Source organism: Anser cygnoides, chromosome Z (assembly GCF_040182565.1).
Source record: "Anser cygnoides isolate HZ-2024a breed goose chromosome Z, Taihu_goose_T2T_genome, whole genome shotgun sequence".
Taxonomy (NCBI): domain Eukaryota; kingdom Metazoa; phylum Chordata; class Aves; order Anseriformes; family Anatidae; genus Anser; species Anser cygnoides.
This window is the reverse complement of record NC_089912.1, coordinates 49,155,555-49,176,948: the sequence shown is the minus strand read 5'-3', so window position 1 is coordinate 49,176,948 and position 21,394 is coordinate 49,155,555. Positions and strand designations below refer to the sequence as shown.

The 21,394-nt window shown below is 42.9% G+C and overlaps 1 protein-coding gene across 2 annotated transcripts in view; it reads right to left on the bottom strand.

The window, feature by feature from the left end:
- Positions 1-18,026, bottom strand: part of TJP2 (tight junction protein 2) — a 64,597-nt gene extending 46,571 nt beyond the window's left edge. The window contains exons 1-2 of one of the 2 annotated variants that reach the window (XM_066988260.1): positions 17,755-18,026; positions 5,151-5,271 (exon numbers count right to left, since the gene is read on the bottom strand). Coding sequence is in view for 1 of the 2 variants with exons in the window: in XM_048073518.2 (XP_047929475.2) it covers positions 5,151-5,271; positions 9,163-9,275 (234 nt within the window). In the remaining variant the exon portion in view is untranslated. Of the gene's footprint in view, positions 1-5,150; positions 5,272-9,162; positions 9,309-17,754 lie in introns of those variants that run through there. The other variant, XM_048073518.2, reaches the window with a different exon arrangement.
- Positions 18,027-21,394: the final 3,368 nt, after the last annotated feature.

The window sequence follows — 21,394 nt, the reverse complement described above, 5'->3', positions numbered from 1 at the left end:
GAAATGGAAGGATACAGTACAGCAGTCTAACCAGTGACAAGAGCTGTAGGAACTACTCCTCTGGCACAAGTTACAGAACTCCTACAGCAGGAAAAGGAGAGCAGGTACTCGAGGCACCCAATTGACCTAACAGCTATTCCACTGGAGGACAGCATCCCCATTCTCCTCCCTTGTAAGCTATAGGGAAGAAAAAAAAAAACACAAACCTAAACCACAGCTCAAACAAGCACATCTTTAAGTGTATAATTAGATACACCTTCTCTTCCTGACTATTTGTACTGAAGGCTACAAGACCCTGCCCATCAATCATGAGTGACTACACAGAATATGTGCAATCTAGTCAAAATTAGCTTGGGACAGCAGCACAAGCAGAAGAGGAGCCAGAGACCCAGCAGGACAGTCTGTTCTGTCTATGCAGGTCTCTGCATGCTCAAGAGTGAGTGTCTGCAGGCAGGGCTGCATTCATCTTTCACTCCTTCTACTTCAAAGAGAATATCTAGGTGCAACTGAAGTCAGTCCTAGAAAGGATGCTGTTTCATGGAAAGTAATGGCTGGTTATCAATACCACGTCAAAATTACATGCATCAGACTAACAATGTGCAGCTCTGTTCTCAGCAGTGTTTAGGACCAGCTATTCTGCATGTGCAACAACTGTAAACGCAGTATTACATTCCAGGGATTTCATGAAATGTTACATAGTTGTTCAGAGAGTTTACTACGAACTTCCATGGAACAACTAATCATTATTAATTGTATGAGAAGCACGGAAATAACTTTTAATGACCACATTTTCCTACTGAGACTTTCAGCTTAAGTAATCAAGGCAGACATTGTTTGCCTAGGATCAGATTCAATCCACAGTCTGTGTAGCGCTAATTTAAAGAGATTGCTTCTGCAGCTTGAGTCATGTAAAACCTAGGATGTATTCCATAAATTATCTAATTTTACTGTGAATGCAGTGGTTGTGCTGCTTCTACCATCAGCAGAGGGAACACCCTTTTACCATTACACGACAGGATGCAAATTTAAAACAAGCAGCAGCCTCCCAGTTACTCCTGCCAACCAAACAAGGCAGTCCAGCAATTTGCCTGCAGCAACCACGAGCGGTTACGGTGTTGTGACATAGGTGATCTCTGCTTCCTTCCCATCCTCTCCACACCTCCAATCAAGCCTTTTAAGTGGCCCCTCTGACAATCATACATATTTAGTTATTTGTTTGTAAGCAGAGTTCAACACTGAACAGTGCTAGACAGCATGTCAAACAAGCAAGCTTAAAGAAGTGGGAACTGTTTTCAGTAAGAGACACTGGGAATGTACGCTGCTAGTCCACCTATTGAACTGTCTGAACACAGACATCAGTTTTGCTTTTGTTTTTAAGCATGATCTTTTTAAGCATGATCTTTTAATGAAAGGCACTGTAGAAGTTTCTAAAAATACCATGTTGCCAAACAGCCTTTCCCCCTTCCAATCTCTTTAGACTGCTTTTTGTCATCAGTCTGCAAAATCACACAAATCAGTCAGCCCAGTTCTACTTAAATGATTCATAAATCCAATTATGCCCACTTCTTTATATAGCGAGCTACGCCCTAACAGATTCAACCTTCAGGATTAGAGGATGTGTAGGTAGGTGACCTCTGACTCTCTACCTGCTCAGGACATACATATGGTTCAAACAGCTCTACACAGCAGTTAAACCACATGAATGGCACAGTAATCTTAATCTGTCTTGAGGGGACGGGAATGCTGCAAGAAATGCTGCCCCGAACTTGTTACTGTGTGTAGGAGTGAATCCAGTGGCATGCCACCAAGGTGGTGGGGCTGAAGAACTGACCCTGCAGCTGGAGGCTGTGGGAGCAGGGCTCGTTCAGCCTGGAGAAAGGATGGCTGCAGGGGCACCAAGCAGCAGCCCATCAGCACCGATGAGAGGGGATCGAGGAGATGCAGCCGGGCTCTTAACATTGCACATGGCTGGAGGACAGGAGACAATGAGCAAAAGCTCAAACAAGAGAGGTTGGAGCTACAAGCTATGCAGCTTGTAGAGTCAGGAATGTTGGCCACCTCTGGTCTACTGTTAAGGATGCAGAAATATATGTGCTCTCCATGTTCCAAAGCAGTAATTCCAAGGCTCTTATTTTAGAAAGCATAGGTGTCCTTGTAAGAAACATTGCCCAACTTAAAACTGCTCCTATGCTCCACATGTATTTTTTCTGAGGTAATAACCAGTACAAAATTATTCGCGGTTCACTAAGCCACCTCTTTCGACCTTCATGTGGGATTTTATTTTTTGCAACCTAGACATACAGACTTAGACATTTTGCAACCTAGACATTTCAAATCAACAAAGCTTAAAAGACATTGGTAAAGATTTAGAGTAAGATGCAGCATCATTCTGAGCTAATGAAGTTCAAGTTCACAAAAATCGGAAAAAAGTACTGTGACAGATCTGTTACGTGATCAACAACTAGGACTAGGAACAGTACTACAATATTTCTTACTGTTAATTTCTGTAACATATAGTATATTTTTCTCAACGGTTTTGAAATCTTGGTCTTCAAGTCTACTAGATGTCACACAAAGATTCTAGAGGTTTATTTTGCTGAAAAACAGCAGAAGACCCTGCTTGTTTTATGTTGCCATGTCTTTGAAAAGAACATGTGAATTAGTAGATAGATGCACAGCACCTTTCACAGGATAAATAAAATCAAAACAGCAAAGGCATTTGGTAACAGGCACTAACAGAAATGATACCATTGAAAATAAACAAATACAGCTTCTATTTGTCCTAAACATGTTGATACAATACATTTTCTTCTCTGCAATGTTTTAAACTGTACAGTGTGTTCAAAAGTATACCGGTAAGCAAATGAAATACTGTGACATAATGCTAGAGCGTGATGCCGGGATGTAGCAGTGACTATCTCAAACCTTCTCTCTCATCCTTTATAATAAAATAAGTTTACCAGTAGAGTAAGTAAAATTAAAACAACTTCCTCTGGCATATGCACTTCGACCTCTATTAATTTAAGAAGCTAGTACTGTTATTCTAAAAAACAAAACAACAAAGTAGTTTAAACAAAGTCAAACCACATAAACACGCACTGTGTTTCTCTTCGAACATCATACAAAAGTGCATATCAACACTCAAAAGAATCTCTCTTCTTTGCCCTCAACTTGCTCATTTTACACAGAAGGCATCACATGAGCACATTCTGGTTGAACACTCATTTTGCTTACATCTCATTTCCTTCCTCTATCCTCCATTTTCCTTGACTGCTCCTTGCAAAGCAGTGAAACAATCTTCTGCTTTTAGCAATTTATCTGCCTTCCCTCACTAGAAGTCAAGCCCTTACAACATCAAAAACTTTACCATGGTAATCAATTCTTATGGCACAAATTAAGACAGCACAGTAAAGAAAGATCCATTTCTCATGCAGCTCATTATACGTATTAAGAACAAGTAAAAAATATGCAGAATGCACAAGACATAACAACATACTCAAAACATTCTTGTCCATTTTTTTCCTGATACAGAGGTTAATTTAAAAAACAAAGCTCCAGACAGCAGCTCTTCAGCCAAGTTCGTTCTTTAGAGCACTAAAGCTCTGCTTCAAAGCTCTGCCTCTCCCTATCCTATTTATACTGGCAAACCTCCTGCCGAAGAGCTCGTTAAGAAACAAAGCAGTTCTGCAGCCCTATTTAGTAATAGCAAGGTCGCACACAGACTGAGGTATTGTGACCACTTTCTGGGTGCCGCTTTTCAGGAAAGACTGGAATTAGCTTGAAATTAGTCCCCCTACACTGAGAGTCCAGGGAAAAAGAGAGAGAAGAACCATCAGTGACAAGGCAGATGGACACAGCCACCCCAGTCATTTGCTTGCCTATTCTGTAACTCCTGGAAGCTCACAAGCTGGGTGGCCGGATGCAACCTCTGAAGCATCTTTTTCTAGGGGATAACTGGTTCTGGAATTCTGCTCAGAGTTGTGCTTACATGTACCCAAATCCCCTGCTGTAAGGCTTGCTTACCATTCAACTTGAAAGTTTTTCGTTTCAAGGGAACAGTGCTAAAGAGTCTGCTACAGAACCCAGCTAGAACATTCCTGCCTATCCATGCTTCAGTGACATTTTCACGTCATATTTTCCCCCACACTGCTCCCTGTCAAAACAGGGCATTGTATAAAATAACAAATAAGCAAGCCAACATCTTATCTTTTTTTTTTCCTTTTTTGTTTGGTCTTTCTATCATGTCTTTAGAGTCTTATTAACCAGCATCCTCTCCCTTTACTCCCAGAACATTAACCAAAGTCACTCATCTGTTAGTTTAAGTATATCACAAATTAGGAAGACCAATTAATACCCACATTTCCAAGTAAGTAACTAAAGGAGCAATAGCTATTCATCTCTCAGGAATGAAAGATAAGTCAATTTTAGCTTCATAAAACCAACATAAAGATCGTTTGCTCTCTTAAAATTGTCATCTGTTAATGACTTACAAAAACAAGCCAAGCGTGCTTGACTGACACATAAAAACTAAGTACGCATTTTATATTCTCTCTGGAAGCACTTGAGAAAACGTTTCCAGTGTAAGATTAAGATGCCAAAAGGATTATATTTACCTTAATGATGTACTATAAGAAAATATGCAGCAAAACAACTCTCTTTGTGTGTGGCTATTCTGTTTCCCAGGACTCTACTGAGTCACTAAGCAATTCCCATTAATATTACCCTCTGTGCTTAAAGTAATTTATTTATTCCCAAACCCACGCTAAATATTTATATTTGCTGAAGACACCACCATAGATTAAATCCATTCTTTACCAATGTTTAGCTAAGAGATGAACTAGTCCAGGCCTGTGCGTTAGTATTTGCATAACTTTAGCACAATATTGAGTTCATTGCAGAAGTCTCTCGTCTTCTGGAGGCCTGTGGTACATCATCAAGCTTTCAGAAAGTGTGCGTGTGCTTGTTCTATGTTGCTACGGAAATCCAGAAGAACTAGTTCTGATTTCAATATATTACTTACTCTAGTGAGTACTGCTTCATAAAACCTTTTAAAAGCATAGCTTAAAGAATGAACGTGACAGACAGAGAATGACAAGAATCCATCATTTCAAAGTAATGACTGGTTCTTACGGATGTAACTTGACCACTACCTTGTGAGGAATGTTGATTTTTGGGAGTCTTGGTCTGCTTGCTGTGAGATGCTTCGGGCGTGATGTACAGCCGTGCTCCCAGTCCCACTCGCAAGGAGATGGCAATGCAGCACTGTGCTCCCTGAAAAACAAAGCCTCATTTTAGTTTTGTGTAATCACAAGAGAACAGACTGAAAGCCTGGGACACTAAAGTCCTTGAGATAAAGAGGATACATTTCCCCGGTTGGTTTGGCATGCTTTAGCTTCCCTGGCAGTCGGGTTGAAGCAGTGCTCGAATGAGGGAGATGTCCATCCATTTTACACTTGCAGCAACACTATGAACTTCAAGTCAAGCACTGTTCCCCATCAGGCGCCCACACAGGCCTGCACACAAGGAAAAAATGCATTCTTGCAAGCTAAATAAGGTACAGACAGGAAGCATGCTTATTTTCCATTTGTTGCACTTGTCTTCTCCTTAAGGCATTTGGGCCTTTTGTTTTGATTTATTCTTTAGTCCGATTGCTTTGTTCACACAAGATTGTACAGAGCTAAGCTAATAACAGCACTCTGTCCTAAGTATAACCTCACTAAAAACAGATGCATACGCTCAAGTTATTTCAGTTGGTAATTTAACAGCTCCACTTGCCAATTGCAACCTCATTTTCTACTCCTTCCCCTCCCAGGACTGCTTAACAGGCCTCCGTTACCCCTCCGCCGCGCAAGCCGTGTGTCAGCTTCCACTCAGCATTCCTGCCAGAGGGCTGCACCTCTCCCCACCCCTCGTCACAGCCCTTCATTATCCTGTGAAGGAGAACTGAAAAATGAGTGGTTTAACTACAGTGAAGGACAGACTTTTGACAGGAATAGAAACAGAAGCTAGCAGTTAGAAATTTCTTTTTCCCGGCACATCTCGATTGCCTTAATTCCTCTCAAAGAGCATCTTTCCAAAGTGTCCCACCTTCAAAGATATACCCAGACTTCCTTAGAAGCATATTGTATTTCAAAAAAAAGTGTTTTGTTTTTTTTTTTGGTTAATAATCCATAGCTGCTTCTGTATAGCAGGAAAGCCATAAGAAATATGATGAAGGAATTTTGCTGAACTACAGTCTACACCACGTTTTATTGAAGTGTCTTCTATGCAGCACCCACTTTTCCCTGAGTACAACCATAATGAGGTCCCAGATTCAAAAAAGGACACTTCAGGCATCTAACATTTTTAAAAGCTACAATTGGTCTCATTAACTTCTTCAAAACCTCACAAATGCAAGCACTTGCCAGATGTCGCATTGTCAAGCTAAAATGTTGTTTTCCATCTCTGCTGACTTTTCCAGCATAAAAGCACCTTTCTCAAAGTAATATGCTACTCTTTTTAATCAAGGTAGGATTTCTGAAGTCACAGAAAAACAGAATGCTTAATATTAATTTCTATTATCACCAAAAAGCAACAAGAGCTACACATTATGAACAAACATCAGCTTCATTGTTCCAGTCTTCATCATTCCAGGCTGTATGCAGAATAAATACTCTTTTGGAAGCAGCAGGAAAGTTACACAAGGAAGCTAAAACTATACTACTATTAATGTTATAATTTGCCTCTCTGTGAAGATGCCAAAACTTGTAAAAAAAAAATCCATCTGCCACAGAAATCACATCACCATTCCAAGCAAAAAAATGGAAATAGGAAAACATACTTTATAATGCCTTTGACACGGAAATGTAAATGAATACCTTAGCAAAATAACGTATTTCCGTTTCACAACTTTCAAGTGATAGCACTGGAGCTGGCGTCACATTCTAATGCTAGCTTTTGTCTTAGGAATAATAAGAGCAGTGAAGGAAAAATTTAAGTTAGGAATGCACATGAATTTGTGCAGTAAGGAGTCAGATGAGGATCTCTACACCTTACATTCAGTATTAGCTTTTGGAAGCCATCTCATGATCTTAATATATGTATAACGTAATTATATATTATTATTAGAAACATATATATGCTTTTAAAATGCTTATTTTGATTTTTATATGAACCTGAGAGTACCTCTAGAAGCTGAATGAGAAGCAGATGTTAACAAAGTGAATTATTAATTTCCTTATTCCAGTTGTATAGAACAAGCAGTCTGCAGCTACAAAAAGATCGGTGTTTTTTTCTTGAACTTAGTTCACTTTGCAGCAATAATTTGTCGCTAGCCTTTAGTTCCCTGAAAGATTTAATGAAAACATAAAAGAGATCCCGATTACAGTCCAATGACAACAGCTTTTCTGCTTTTGTGAAACAGTTGGAATAGCAAATCCAAGTGTAATCCAGATACATCTTAAACAGCTTGGAATTCGAGGCATATATAACAATTGTATCGACTAAACCTCTCTGTGAAAGGAGGAGATGCCTGATTAAGGACGCTGGAAAGAAAAACAAAGATTAACAGGCTAGTGTCTTTTGCACTTTGATACTGACGGTCAGTAGCAGGTGAAAGAGAAGCAACCCCATGTTTGAGTTACAAAACAAAAAATAATGGGTGCCAAAGTTAGCTAGTTTCATTTTTGGACTGCTTGTTTCAGGCTGCGACTCTGGCCAAACAAGCCCACTTGAAAACAAAGAGGAATTCTGCAAGAATGTACTGCTACCTTCCAACACAATTCCTCACAGCATCGAGAGCAGTCATGTAAACCTTTCGTCAACATGCAAAGAGAGGCTGAAAAATTCTAAGAGATTGGCATGCAGATAACTTACATGAAACAATCAAAGGAAGTCACAGACTGGGACACTCCACTGTCCCATGTCCAAATACACTGTACTAAGAATCCCTTTTACCAGGCAGATTTTATATACATATATATGTATACAAAGCTCAACTACTCGTTAATTCAATACCAAAACCCTAGGACAAACTTGCAGAATTCTTGTGTTGGTAAGAGCCTGGAAACTGTTGGCATCAGTGTATTTTCTAGACTAGTTTTTGTGGGTTTGGAGATACAACTGAAAAGTCATACCGTGGTCTGTGTTTGAACTGCTTTTACTGCTGCTGTTACTGTTAGAGGAAGTGCTCTTGTGGAAAAATTACAGGAGAAATCTGAGTTCAGTCACAGCCAAATAATCACATTTTTACTTCAAACTTGTGTTTGAAGGCTGGCTTACACAGAACTATCCCAAAACAGTAGAAACTTATCTAATAATTGGTCTTGAACAAAAGCCTGCTGCATCTTGCACTGTGCCTGAAAAAATGAAACAGCCTTCTGATGCAGAACAAGAATATGGGAGGCTACAAAGGCTGTGACGATGCCCATCCATCGGCGCTACTTATACTGGGGCAAGTGGGAGCAAAATATAATCAACTCCCTTTTCACGCTATTAGTTTTTGATAGAAACAGTGATGAACAAGATAAGTCTAATACTCAAGTTGTGTTGTACAAGAAAGCATTCTATACTGTTACATAAAAAAACAGAATTGTCTGTATTTCAGAGTCAGAATATTTAATACCCTTAAGCGATATATCTTTTAATAATTAATGCTTCCCCCTCAGAAAACCGAATTCTTAAGTATGAGCAACTCCTGTTTCCTAGCAGAGAAGGAAAGTTTTACACATGCAGAAAAATGTTCTTCTCCACTTTTACAAGCTGTTAGTTCTCCCATAGGTAAGACTAAAATACACTTTTTTAAAAAAAAAAAAAGGAATGGGGACAGCAGACGGACATCCATACAGCAGGTTTAGTAGTGCCCAGCAAACACAGAACAACTATTTTGTTTTCTTTCTGATGAGTATATACCTGTTTATCTTTTCTGTTCTCAAGCAAATTCCTGATTTAGAAATAACGTCTTCTCCTGATTATTCTGCCAGCCAAGGACAAAAGGTACACAGAAATCTCAAGCAAAACCACAAAGTTTAACTACAACTGCAGAAAACAGATTGCTTGGAAGCTACAAAAAAAGATTACCTGTTCAATGAACGATATACCTCTTTTCGGATGAAAAGTTTTCAAAACTGCAAGGCAAGCACAGATTTTCCCATTATTATTCCCTGACAGTATTTTAACACTTACCCTGGATGTTGCCACAGGTTTGCATGTCTACCCTCAGGAAGCAGCTCCCTCTTGTTAAGGGGAGTAATTCCTATTGCTGCTTCTAAAATAGTTATATATTTCTTGTACCGCATCCTGCCTCTCTCAGGAGTTTCACCACGCTAAGTTATCATCCAAATGCAGTTTCTGCAACTGAAGTCATGCCTCTTCACTTATCTGAACTGCTGTTTTTCAAAACATGCTGTGAGTTTCAAGCACATAAACAATGCTTTTTCCCCCCTCTCCCAGGCTTGGAGAGTTAGCAGGAGAGAAAAACCAAAGAAAAACTCCCACCAGATTCCCCTGAAACGTCATTGTTACATAATTCGATCTTTGAATAAGACACTAATGAAAATGATTGAAGAGACAATCACGGTTCTAAGCCTGGCCGGATAATGCACACTCTTCAATTGACTAATCCTTTGCTAAATCTCTGCTGCCTATAATCTTCCAAGTACTAATGGAGCCCTAGGTAACTTCTCTGTCAAATCAATCCAGGGAATGAGAGAGATACGCACAGAAAACTTGGGACATTTTTTAGACACTGGAAGACAAAAACAGATTTTTTTTTCAAACTTTCTCCTCGCCACCAGAACTCAATAGAAGTGATATCCAGTCAGAAAAGACACGGATAAGCTTTCCCTTTCTTTACTTGTTGCAGAATTAAGAAAGCTAAAGACTCCATTACAATACCTACTAGTCGTTCAGATGCATCTCACACAATGCCTGTCGCCACTTTCTACGTCAAAACTGTTTTAGCCATGAGGTAGGTGGCCTCAGGTACTAACTACAAAGGCGGATGTGGATGTACAAATCGCAATATTAGTGATGTTTTGGAAGTGCTGCAGCACCGCCAAACGACAGTATTAAGGAGACTTTGTGGATTGCAAGAAGACCAGCTAAGGAACTATTTTGATGCTATTCAGACACTAAGAGAGTAAATATGAATGTTTTGTATATAATTTTAGTGTATTAACTATATTACTACAAAGGTGCATTACTGTTATACAGAAATGTTAAAAGAACAGATGGGACAGGAAGTATTTCTTCTAAAGACTTCAGCTACAACAACTCCCTCTATACACTAAGTTATTCTCTATTCTCTTATTCCTTCAAGGGTCTGTCTTGGGACCAGACCTGTTTAATATCTTTATCAGTGACATAAACAATTGAGTGCACCCTCAGCAAGTTTGCAGATGACACCAAGCTGAGTGGTGCAGTCGACACAACAGAAGGAAGGGAAGCCATCCAAAGGGACCTGGACAGGCTGGAGAAGTGGGCCCATGTGAACTTCATGAGGTTCAACAGGTCCAAGTGCAAGGTGCTGCACCTGGGTCGGGGCAATCCCAGACATGAGCACAGACTGGGAGAAGAGCTCACTGAGAGCAGCCCTGAACAGAAGGACCTGGGGGTTCTGGTGGACAAAAAGCTTGACATGAGCCAGCAGTGCGCGCTTGCAGCCCATAAGTCCTGGGCTGCATCAGCAGAGGGATAGGCCGCAGGTGGATGGATGTGATTGTGCCCCTCTGCTCTGCCCTTGTGAGGCCCCACCTGGAGTACTGTGTCCAGGTCTGGGGCCCCCAGCACCAGAAGGACGTGGGGCTGTTAGAGTGGGTCCAGAGGAGGGCCATGAAGTTGATCAGAGGGCTGGAGCCCCTCTCTGATGAAGAAAGGCTGAGAGAGCTGAGAGAGCTGGGGATGTTCAGCCTGGCCTCTCACTGAGGCCTTTCAATACTTAAAGGGGTCTTACAAAACAGGATGTAGAGGGACTCTTCACTCAGATAATAATGATAGGAAAAAGGGAAATGGTCTTAAACTAAAGGAGGATAGATTTAGATTAGAGAAGGAAAATCTTCACTGTAAGGATAATGAGGCACTGGCACAGGTTGCCCAAAGAATCAGAATCATTAGGGTTGGAAAAGACCTTCAAGATCATCTGGTCCAACCATTGCCCTACCATCACTATCATCCACCAAGCCATGTCCCCAGTCACCATGTCCAACCTCTCCTTAAACACCCCCAGGGATAGTGACACCACCATGTCCCTTGGCAACTTGTTCCAATGCCTAACTACTCCTTTTGGGAAGAAATTTCTCCTAATTTCCAACCTCAACCTCCCCTGGCCCAACTAGAGCCCAATCCCTCTAGTCCTATCACTAGCTACCTTCGATAAGAGGCCGAAGCCCAGAGAAGCTGTGGATGCCCCATCCCTGGAGGTGTTCAAGGCCAGGCTGGATGGGGCCCTGGCCAGCCTGATTTAGTGGGTGGCATCCCCGTCTATGGCAGGGGTGTTGGAGTTAGACAATCTTGAAGGTCCCTTCCACCCCAAGCCATTCTATAATTCTGTGATCTCAAATGAATACTAATAGGCTATCTGTGGGACTAATCTTAGAAGAGCAAAACAAAACTAAGCCTTTTTTAGATTCAGGGAGTACAACTACAAATGACTGACAGAAGGAAGCATTCAGTTTCCACCTACCTACTTGCATTCTGACTTGTAAGAAATATGGAGTCTGAAAATTTGTGATGTATTAAGAGAGATAATTAACATATTAAGTACACAGAAATGAAATTAAGAAAGCAATTAACTTTTGCAGGTCCCAAAAAAGCACTTAACTACAACTTCAAACATCTGTATAGAAAGTATTAAGAAGCTTAAGAAAGTCAAGTACTACTGGAAGTCTCTAAGGACAGTTAATATCATTAAGCTTGCATGCATCCTGGCTTTTGATAGCTTTGTCAGATCTATTGTGAAAGCAGTATTGACTAGGAAAGGAAAAGACAAGAAGGAGGCAGCAATTCCATCTTTTCAAGAATCTTCTAACTGCAGTAATCTATGCCAATATCCAATTTTTACTAGAACACAAAAACAGTTTGATCAAACCCAACCTTCCTTCAAAGTCAGTTTTGTCATCAACATCAGTACTACAGCAATTTCTCCTCTGAAGTGCTGTTTCTTCTTCTTTCTGTCCTCCTCAGCACTTTTTTGACCCTAAATTTTTCCCCTTATAGATCTAAGGAACAGATCTCCCTTACAAAAACTTCCTGAAAGTGTTTTTTAAAGCCAGAGCCATAAGCAAAGTTTAGAAACCATTCAGTGCACCGTTGGACCATTCTTTGACTCGCTGGGGAACTAAATCTGACTAGAACAGGTACCTCACAGTTAGCCTTGTGCAAAGCTCACAACCAGACTCCTACAAGAAGCACAAGCTTCTTCCAAGTAAAGTATCACGAAATCTTCAGATATCTAGAGGGAGTAAAGACTGACTCACCGCTTATCAACTTCCTTCAACTTTGTTTGAAAATAGAAATTCAAAGCTACTAGTACACCCATTGTTATTGAAGGACTGCTTTTGCAGAGCAAACAAAAGCTTTAAAATATACCTTCATCCATTGTTTCCTGTTGAGGAGTTATCATCCACTCCCCTTCTTCTGGTTTAGTATTTTTTTTCAGGAAAAAACATCAAGTTTTATTGAAAGAACATAGCACATTCTTCCTAACTGGGAACATACAAGTGAACAAACTTAATCTAAGAATTAAGCTGTTAAAGAAAAGTATGTGTCAACTTCAAGAACTCATGGTCCTCAGCTATATCCACACAGATAACAGCAAACCACCTCAGAGTTCAGCTAAAAAGATTATTTGCTTACTCAATGTATTTGTACTCTGCCAACCTTCTCCCCATAGATTCCACATTAATTACTTACTAATCAGTTTACAAAATAAAGAAAATCCAGTAACATGCACTTCCATCAAATGGATACAGTGATATATAGTGCCACAGCGCACTGTGGCACTGTATCGAGGCTTGGAGCCCGTCACTGTCTTACCAAGCTATGCTGCTATAGGGAACAAGGACGCATGCAAACTTTAAGCTTTTCCTATACCTGTTTCAAAGTCCCCTACTCTTTTCTGTCCTCCTTCTGTACCCTCTTCTGTGCTTCCTTAGCTGCAGCAGAAAAAATAAACGTGCTGGGGCAGTGATTTCCACCCTGGTGAACTTCTACAGAGGACTTTTGCAAAAGCAGTTCAGAGTATTTTCATTGTATTGTTCAATGTATTTTCAATCATCTTAGAACTGAGTCTAAAATTTTTGCAGTGGATGGTTTGGAAACGAAGACATATTTCAGGGAAAGGGGAAAGAAAGATGAAAGCTCTTTTCTGCATTGAAGAAACACTTAAGACATCAAAGTGAAGGCATCCTTTTACTCTAATCCACACTGGATGAAAACGAGTCATGCTCTCTTAATTAGATGTAGCGCATATTTCTTGCAAAACTGATGACAGAAGCATGATCATATCTTCAGTCACTTCAGACCCAACCCCAAAGGAGACAACAGTTGTCCACTGAAGCCAAAAATTACTTTGGAAAGAAAGAAAATTCTTTTTTTCCTCATCCCTCAACAAAACATCTCTCCAACACCTACAGATCAAAGAATTCTGTCATGAAGAGAGCAAAAAACCAAAGGTCTTCTCCTACGCGCTTATTGGGTGACAAGAATAACAACAACAACAGACAATAAGCTTCCAGAGCAAGTGTTTTGTTTGGGCTACACAGCTAAGAAACAGCAAGAGAAACAAGTCAATGCCTATGTAAAGCCTGATCTGTGGAAACAACCTTGAGGCAAAGGAACATCAAGGTTCAGATTTTGTATTTCTTTTTGGGAAGGGGGTCATAGGGGAAACAGTTTCATGGAAAGAGAAGAGGAGGACTTGGAAGCTTCTTTCACACAGCTTCAGTGGCTGTAACTGCTTTTGGCCCCTCCCTGGAGAGCATCCCTTGCCCAAACAGCCCATATGTTCCTGGAGATTCTCAGAATCAGCTTATACAAAGTTGTGCTAAGGAGGCTAGAGACACCAGCAGTCAAATCTGCCAGCTATTAAGCAGAGCTAGATGATGAATCAGATGTTAGAACAGAGAGAGCATGCTGGACTACAGACAGCCGTGCTGTCAGTGACGTACGGGAGAGATTTATCAGTTTTATCTAATGATCTCTCACAAAAAAAAAAAAAAAGTACTAGCAGGGCAAAGCAAACAGCAAATAGGTTGAACAAACACATGAAACCTTGGTTTACATGAACCCGAAGCACTACTGAGCTCAGGCTCAGTTTATCAATACAAGGGGGGCTGATGTTAAAGAATTAGTTTGGCATGACAGCGAAATGACAGCAAAAAGATTCTGGGAGAAGTATTACTGAGCCTGTCTTAGGAAAAATACAAAGTGGTCCAAAATATCTGATCTCATGCCTGGCTTAGTGGAAACATAGCCAAACCTAAACAGAGATCTGAAATCTGAAATTTCATGTGCATATAGACCACGCCTGAGATAACGTGCATGCCTTGAAGAAATAAAATGAAATTTCTCAAAAGCAGTTCTGGATTGCTAGTCCAAAAGAGGTGCAGGCAACAGTATGGAAAGACAGCAGGCTCTAGGAAAAAAAATCTGAACAGAAAGGGATTCTCAGACAGGCTAGCTTTATATTTTTCCTCACATACCTCTTACTGACCCTTAATATCGCATCACACAGCATTTTTGTCTTATGATGTTATACATGTGAAAATACAACACTAATGAGTTTCATTCTTTCCACGGCTCCAGATTAGGAACTGCGGTTATCTCTGAGGTTCCAACACTCAGATACACAATGACAACCTGACCTAATTTCAGGAAGCCTTGGGTAGCTCATGTTTCCTTAAAACAAAGCATGCAGCTCATGAATATACAGCAGGGTAGATGCCATACAAGATATCAGGCCAGAGCTTCCACAGCTCTGTGATTTTTAAGATCATAAACATTTCAAGTACGCTCACAGCTGCAAGAGTCATGTAATGCTGGACAGAAAGGAGAAGCCACACTCCACATTCTCATTTGAAACAGAAATACAAAATATCACCTAACATCATGCACTTTCAAAAAGCAATTATCTAATTCAAAACAAGAAAACACACACTAAACTATTAATGTTTGGGCTGTTTTTTTAAGTTGTAAAGTGATCTGTAGTGGTCTCAAGCAAGTTATAAATCACAACTTACATATTCACCCCCCCCCCCCCCCACACACACACCCAAAAAAAAAAAAGAAAAAGGATTTACTTCTGAAGTGTGACCTAGCTGTAAGGACATCCTCAGTACTGGTGAAATATACCAACCATTAGAGGAGGAGGAGAAGCTATGGAGAATCTCCGGACAAGGAGCAGACATACTTGAGAAGGGAACTGGCACAAGAGCCTAATACAATGCTGCTCTTTCTGAGGAAGAGGGTAGGTTCAGATAGTTGAAAAAGCAGATGGTGGTTGAACAGTTGTATTACGGCAAAAGCATCAGGGAGAGAAACCTGGGCAGAAACGATAAACGTCAGTACTTCCCTGAGGACTGACAAACAATTCAGAGTACGTGATCATGGGACTGAAACCAAACATTTAACTGTGAATGACGACATGCACCGGTGCACTGCGTCAGCGTGGCCATGCAAAACCAGCAACACCCACTCGGGTGCTGCCGTCTTTATGGGAAACTCCCCACTTCCAGGCATTCTCCACTACAGCAAGATCCACGGCAGAAGACAGACTTAAAAATTATGCCCTATAGTCTCACTGTCGTAAATGTTTGTTTTACAAATCGATTTTCTCATTTTCAAGAAGCCATTCACAGAAATTCACTGCAACGCAGGATTATGATTCACAGGCCTTAAGCTGCTGATCTTATCCAAGATCAACTATCAGATTTAATACATTATTATTTTTTTTCCCCAGGAAGGAGTGTTTTCACACCTGCTTGAAAGTAAGCCAGACCGGAAAATTTCTAACTTCATCAAACTGTACCTGCTATACCATGTCAGTGCTTTCTTTTCCCCTTTATTGGAACAACTAGTCCCAGGACTGCTACAAAAGCATGAAATCAACACAGCCAAAGCCTGATAAAAGCTAGACTGTCCTTGAGACTGTAAATGCTGTTATTTCAGCAATTAAATGAGAACAGTCTTGTAACAAGAGTTTCCTTTGCTGTACAAGGAAGTTTTGGAGACATACAATGTTGGTAACTCAACATACACGTGCACACACAGACGCTTACTGTTGCCAAAATTTGTACCAAGCTGAACGCTGGTTTGAAGGAGTCCTGGAATATTTTGTCATTCCCCACTTGAAGATTACTAAAATTCAGGAACTTTCAGATGCTTTTACGCATCTAGATTTTGTAAAGGTATATCTCAGCTTGTGAGCTATGCCAATGCCTCTATGTTATTTTAACTACTAAGAAAGATTTCCTGGTTGTCCTTACAAGACACTGAACCAGGAAAGGGGGGCAGGGGGAGCTAAGCAATCAAGAAGTATCAGAAACTTAATTACTTTGATGCTTCATTCTGAAGAGCTCTACTGAGATTATAGTTCATGAAAAGAATTGGGATCACTCTAACCCTCCCGCATACTTCCAAATACTTGTCTTTAGTCTCACAAAAGCCCTGCGCAGAGGCGCTGAGTGCAGCAGCGGTTGTTGGCACTGTAATTTGGGGCAACGCAGAACGCAGCCGAAGTTGGATGCAGCTTCTCCAATGCCCTGTCAGCACCTCTGAAGAAGGGGAGACCCTGCCGCTACTTGAACACTAGGCACAGGGCATAACAAGGTGTTTGCATATAACAGTCTGTAAGCAATTATAACTGTAAACTTACCTAAAAGTCAAATACATGCAGAAAGCTTCCTCAGAAGCCTGATGAAAGCCCTCCTAAGCACTAGTTTACACTAAGTACAATCTTCCTGACTGTCTCTAAATGGCACACGTGCTTGCAGCACGCGCAGCAGCTCAAACTCTTCTCAAGAGCCCTGATGTCCTATCGGCTGATATGAATATGCACACACGAGCTTCCCGTGCTTCCTAATACCTGATCCCGTGGATCCTGACAGGCGGTGTTGCCTGGAACAGCTCGCACACGAAGCCTTGGGCTACCAACACTTCAGGAAAAAAAGAGCAGCAGTTTTATCGGTCACTGCATACGTGGTTGTCGCTTTCTTTTCCCCCCCTCCCCCTCTGAATCACAGCCCTGAACAACTGCCTCGGAAAAAAAAACAAACAAACAAAACAAAACAAAACAAAACAAACCAGATTTTGCTGCATAAAAGAGAGGCTAAGCCACTTTAATTTGCCCCGATCCCACCCTGGTAATCACACCCCAAGTTGAAACCCAAGCAGACCTCGGGTGGCCCCTGCTGGAGCCCAGCTGCGGGGCGCTCACGCAGCCGGACCCGGCGCCAGCCGGCACACCGCTCCCGGCAGCGATACTCAGGCGCCCGCAGTCGGGAAGCGACACGGGGTGGGGGGGGGGGGGAAGCGAGAAAGTTTTCCGATACCCGACCCCGAAACTCCTGCGCGCCCGGGCAGCCCGCAGCTGCCTCCCCGCCGAGCAACACACCCGGGGAGGCAGGGCTGAGGCGGGGGCGAGCCGGGGGGCGACCCGCCCCGACGCGGGCACCGGGCGCGGTGTGGGTACCGCGGCAGCCCCGGGCTGGCCCCTTTGTCCCGCAGCTCCTCTCCCTCAGACCTCCCCCGACCGGCTCGGCTCGGCTCGGCAGGACGCACCTGCCCGCCGGGGCTACTCGCCTGCTCGCGGAGGTCTCCCCGGTGCAGCGGCAGAGGGCGGCCGGCCCCTCGCCTCACGCCGCCTCCCGTCCCGTCCCGTCCCGTCCCGGTGCCGTGCCCGCCGAGGAGCGCGGCTCCGGCTCCGCTCCCGCCCCGCCGGGCGATTTCCTGCCGGGGCGCGGGGCGGGCTCCCGGGCTCCCGCCCCGCCGCAGGTGCCGGCCTCGCCCCCAGGTGGGGCGGGGGGGCCGGGCTGGGTCAGGCCGAGCCGTGCCGGTGTAGGGGGGGGGGGTGCGAAGCGCGGCCCCACCTGCGGCCGCCGCCGCCGCCCCTTCCCTCCCCGCCCCGCGCCTGGCGGGGCTGCGGTGCCGCTGCCGCCCTGCCGGCCCCGCGGCGGCGAACAGGAAATACCGGCCCCAGCCCGGCTCCGCGCCGCTGAGTCACTCACGGCGGCGGGGCCGCCCCGGCCGCCTCGGCCCCCGGCCTCTCGCCGCGCCCCCCCTCGGCCCCGCGAACTTCCCCGGCTCGGTGGCCTCTGAGGGAGCCGTGCGAGGAGGCGGCGCGGCCGCCCCACCGCGCGTGGCTCTGAGCGTCCTCCTTGCCTTTTGTCCTGGGAGAGCCCCGGTGGAGGTCCCCCGGTGGCGCTCGTCACCCTGCGAGTCCTGCAGTGCCCCCGGTATCGGCTTTCTGCGATCGCTGCTGTCCTCCTGCAGCGGGAACGAGGAAGGCAAGACCGAACAGCCCTAACTGGATTCTTCGGAGTCGTGTTTCTTCTCCATTGTGCAGCACGAAATGTCACAAAGAATTCCTTATCTGCCCTCTGCCGCGGTTGAACCCCACGCCAGCTTCTCCAAAGTTAAGCCGTGCTCTCCCTCAGTGTCAGATCTGAGGAACAAAACCTGCTCGGAGCTCCTCTGGCTTCGCGTTAGCTGCCCTTGAGAAAGGGCAGATGGTTTTTCTAGTTGCTAAATATTCCAGATTCCCAGAGCATTCTTAGTTCCGACCTAGTTTCTTCCTCGTTAAGCAGGTGAACGGCATGTTTGTGCAGCATGCCTCATACAGAAACCAAGATAAAGAAGGCAAACAGTGCTCTTCGTGAAGGCGCTGGACTTTGGAAGCAGGCCCAGCGAGCAGAAAGAGCCCAGTTTATTGATACCAAATACCAGACTGTGTTCAAATGTTATTTTGAAAAGTCCTGCTTGTAGCTACAGTTAATAATTAACATGCATGCGCATGCTGTAGTCTTTGACTGTTCCAGTCTAAACGCCCTAAACGGAAAAAAAAAAAATAATTAGAAAAAGGGACTTCAGTAACTTGATGTTTTCTGTCAGCTATCGAGAGGATCTGGGATCAGTAAGTACTACAACATTGTGTTCAAGCAACCCGAATCGAGGCTTAAGGAGTGGAAACTTAGTCTGACATCCAGGTATGTGTCAGACTATTTGGTTTACGCTGTGCTCGGTGTCTACTTCCTTAATGAATGTTTAAAAAACTTCATTTGTTAGTTCTATAAATGTTTTCCTTTTCTGAAGACGCTTTTCTAACAGTGGCTTTATGATACTTAGTTAATGGCTCTGAAATGTTCTGAAGAGGAGTAATAATATTATCATACTTAATGTATTCCTTTTTTTTTTTTTTTTAGTAGGACAGTAGAGAACACCGGCGGCTTGTACAAGAATATACATCTGGAAACTAACAGTGTTTACAAAAGTACTCATTGTAATACTGACCACGTAGCATAACTACCATGACACAATTTTTAAAAATTCAGCAAATTGGAGAGGGCAGCAACGACACTATATGGCCTGTTTTAAACATGTATTGTTTCCTCATCTAAACTGTGTCTATCGTTCCTTAAGCTGAACTCCAAAAAAAGGTTTGTAATTAATAACTGTTTGAAAAACTGTGTTTGTTCATAGCTCTGTTTATTCTTCCCCCAGGAAAACAGTCTCCAATGCCTGTCTCCTTTGGTAGAGGTCATGAATCTCGCCTTTGTTTTACGATGGCCAAGAGTACAGTTTACATAAAAGACAATTTGGGATAGAGAGGAACATAACTCTAGACAACATTTTCTTATCTTTAAACAGGAGTTAAATAAAAAGCCTCAATAGCAACATGGACTGGAACATCTGCTTGATTGGTTACACTTGTAAGTAGTGGTGTGCAGCGTGAAATTAAAATATCATCCCCTAAGGTGCCACAACATGATGTCGCTTGCCTCTGGTCTCTTCGCTGCCCTGCCACCAACGTCAGCCAATGTGCACAGTTAATCTCTTCCTGATAGCCTTTTCTTCTGCTCCTCCCATGCTTCCTTTTTTATTTTGAATGTTCTTCCAGGTATTTTGGCAAGCTTCTGCCTTCCTTCCAAGGACTCACTCCTGCAAGACTCCCACACATTCCAGAACTGGTTACCACAATCACAGAGTTCAACCATTAACCAGAAACCAAAAGTAATCAAACACTCCCTGCAATTCCCCTACCCTTACTCAGCTATCAGCTCTTCGAGACCGGTCAATAAATCCCGTTTACTGAAGCTGCTAAAGGACTTAGGGAATTTTAAGGAAACAAGACAGGCTGATTTTGTCATATGGAACAACCTTGCAAGGAAGAGATACCATTGCTTAAGAATTACCACAAGCAGAAAGGAAAATGAACCAAAAAACACCAGACAAGCACTTAGGCACGTAACTCCTGCTGAACACATGTAGCATTTCATGACCACCACAGATGGGGAGCAGTTGCTGTAAGCTTAGCTGAACTACATGTATCTATCAAGATTTCCAAAGAACTCCTTGGCACACAGGAAACAATTTTAGCAAGGTTAGAAATGCTGGGACTTTGGAGCTGCAGGACAGAAGCAGACAAACACAATCACTGACTGCACAAAAGGGCAATTAGGTATTGGTGAAAACTCAGATGTACCTTAAAAAAGAACACGCCTCACTTTCTCTGAGTATCGAGTATGGTTTCAGATGTCAATATTCATCTTTCAAAAGCACTCTGTGCTTTCCTTCACTGAAGACAGAGCAACTGTCTTGTGGGGAAAAAGCCACCAGTAATACACCAATTCTTACTGATATTAACCGTTCATAGTGAGTATCAGAGGATTTTCCTTCAGCTATTTCGCGAGGAGTGAAGCAGGAAGCAATTGACATGATGTCTGTCAGGTTTGTAACTGTGGAGCAATCTGCTACTACAAGTAAGTTACAGAAGTAAAAAATAGTACAGAAGCCCTATTTGTCTTGGGGCAATATGAAGTCTGTCACCAGGATCTGAACTCCTCCTGTGCCTCCACTGCACAAGCATGGTGACTGACGGAGTACTCATCCTTACTTAGGATTTCATGCAAGTATTAGAGCACAAATGAATCATGTCTTACGATTCATTTTGTGTATGGGGATAAAAAAACCCTCATTCTAACAAGCTGATGCTATTCATCTTCCCCAGTTGGAATAAATCCAACTGTTACTCAGCTAGCTAAAACCAGGAAATTGTTTGCCTAAATAGCAGTAGCATTGTGGATGAAAGGGAAGGCACTTCAAACATGAAGGTTGGAGTGCTCTTAAAAACCCACCCTGGCTGGCCAAATTCTGAATAGAATCTTTGCCGTAAGTGCTTTAAGAAACACAAATAATCCAGCAG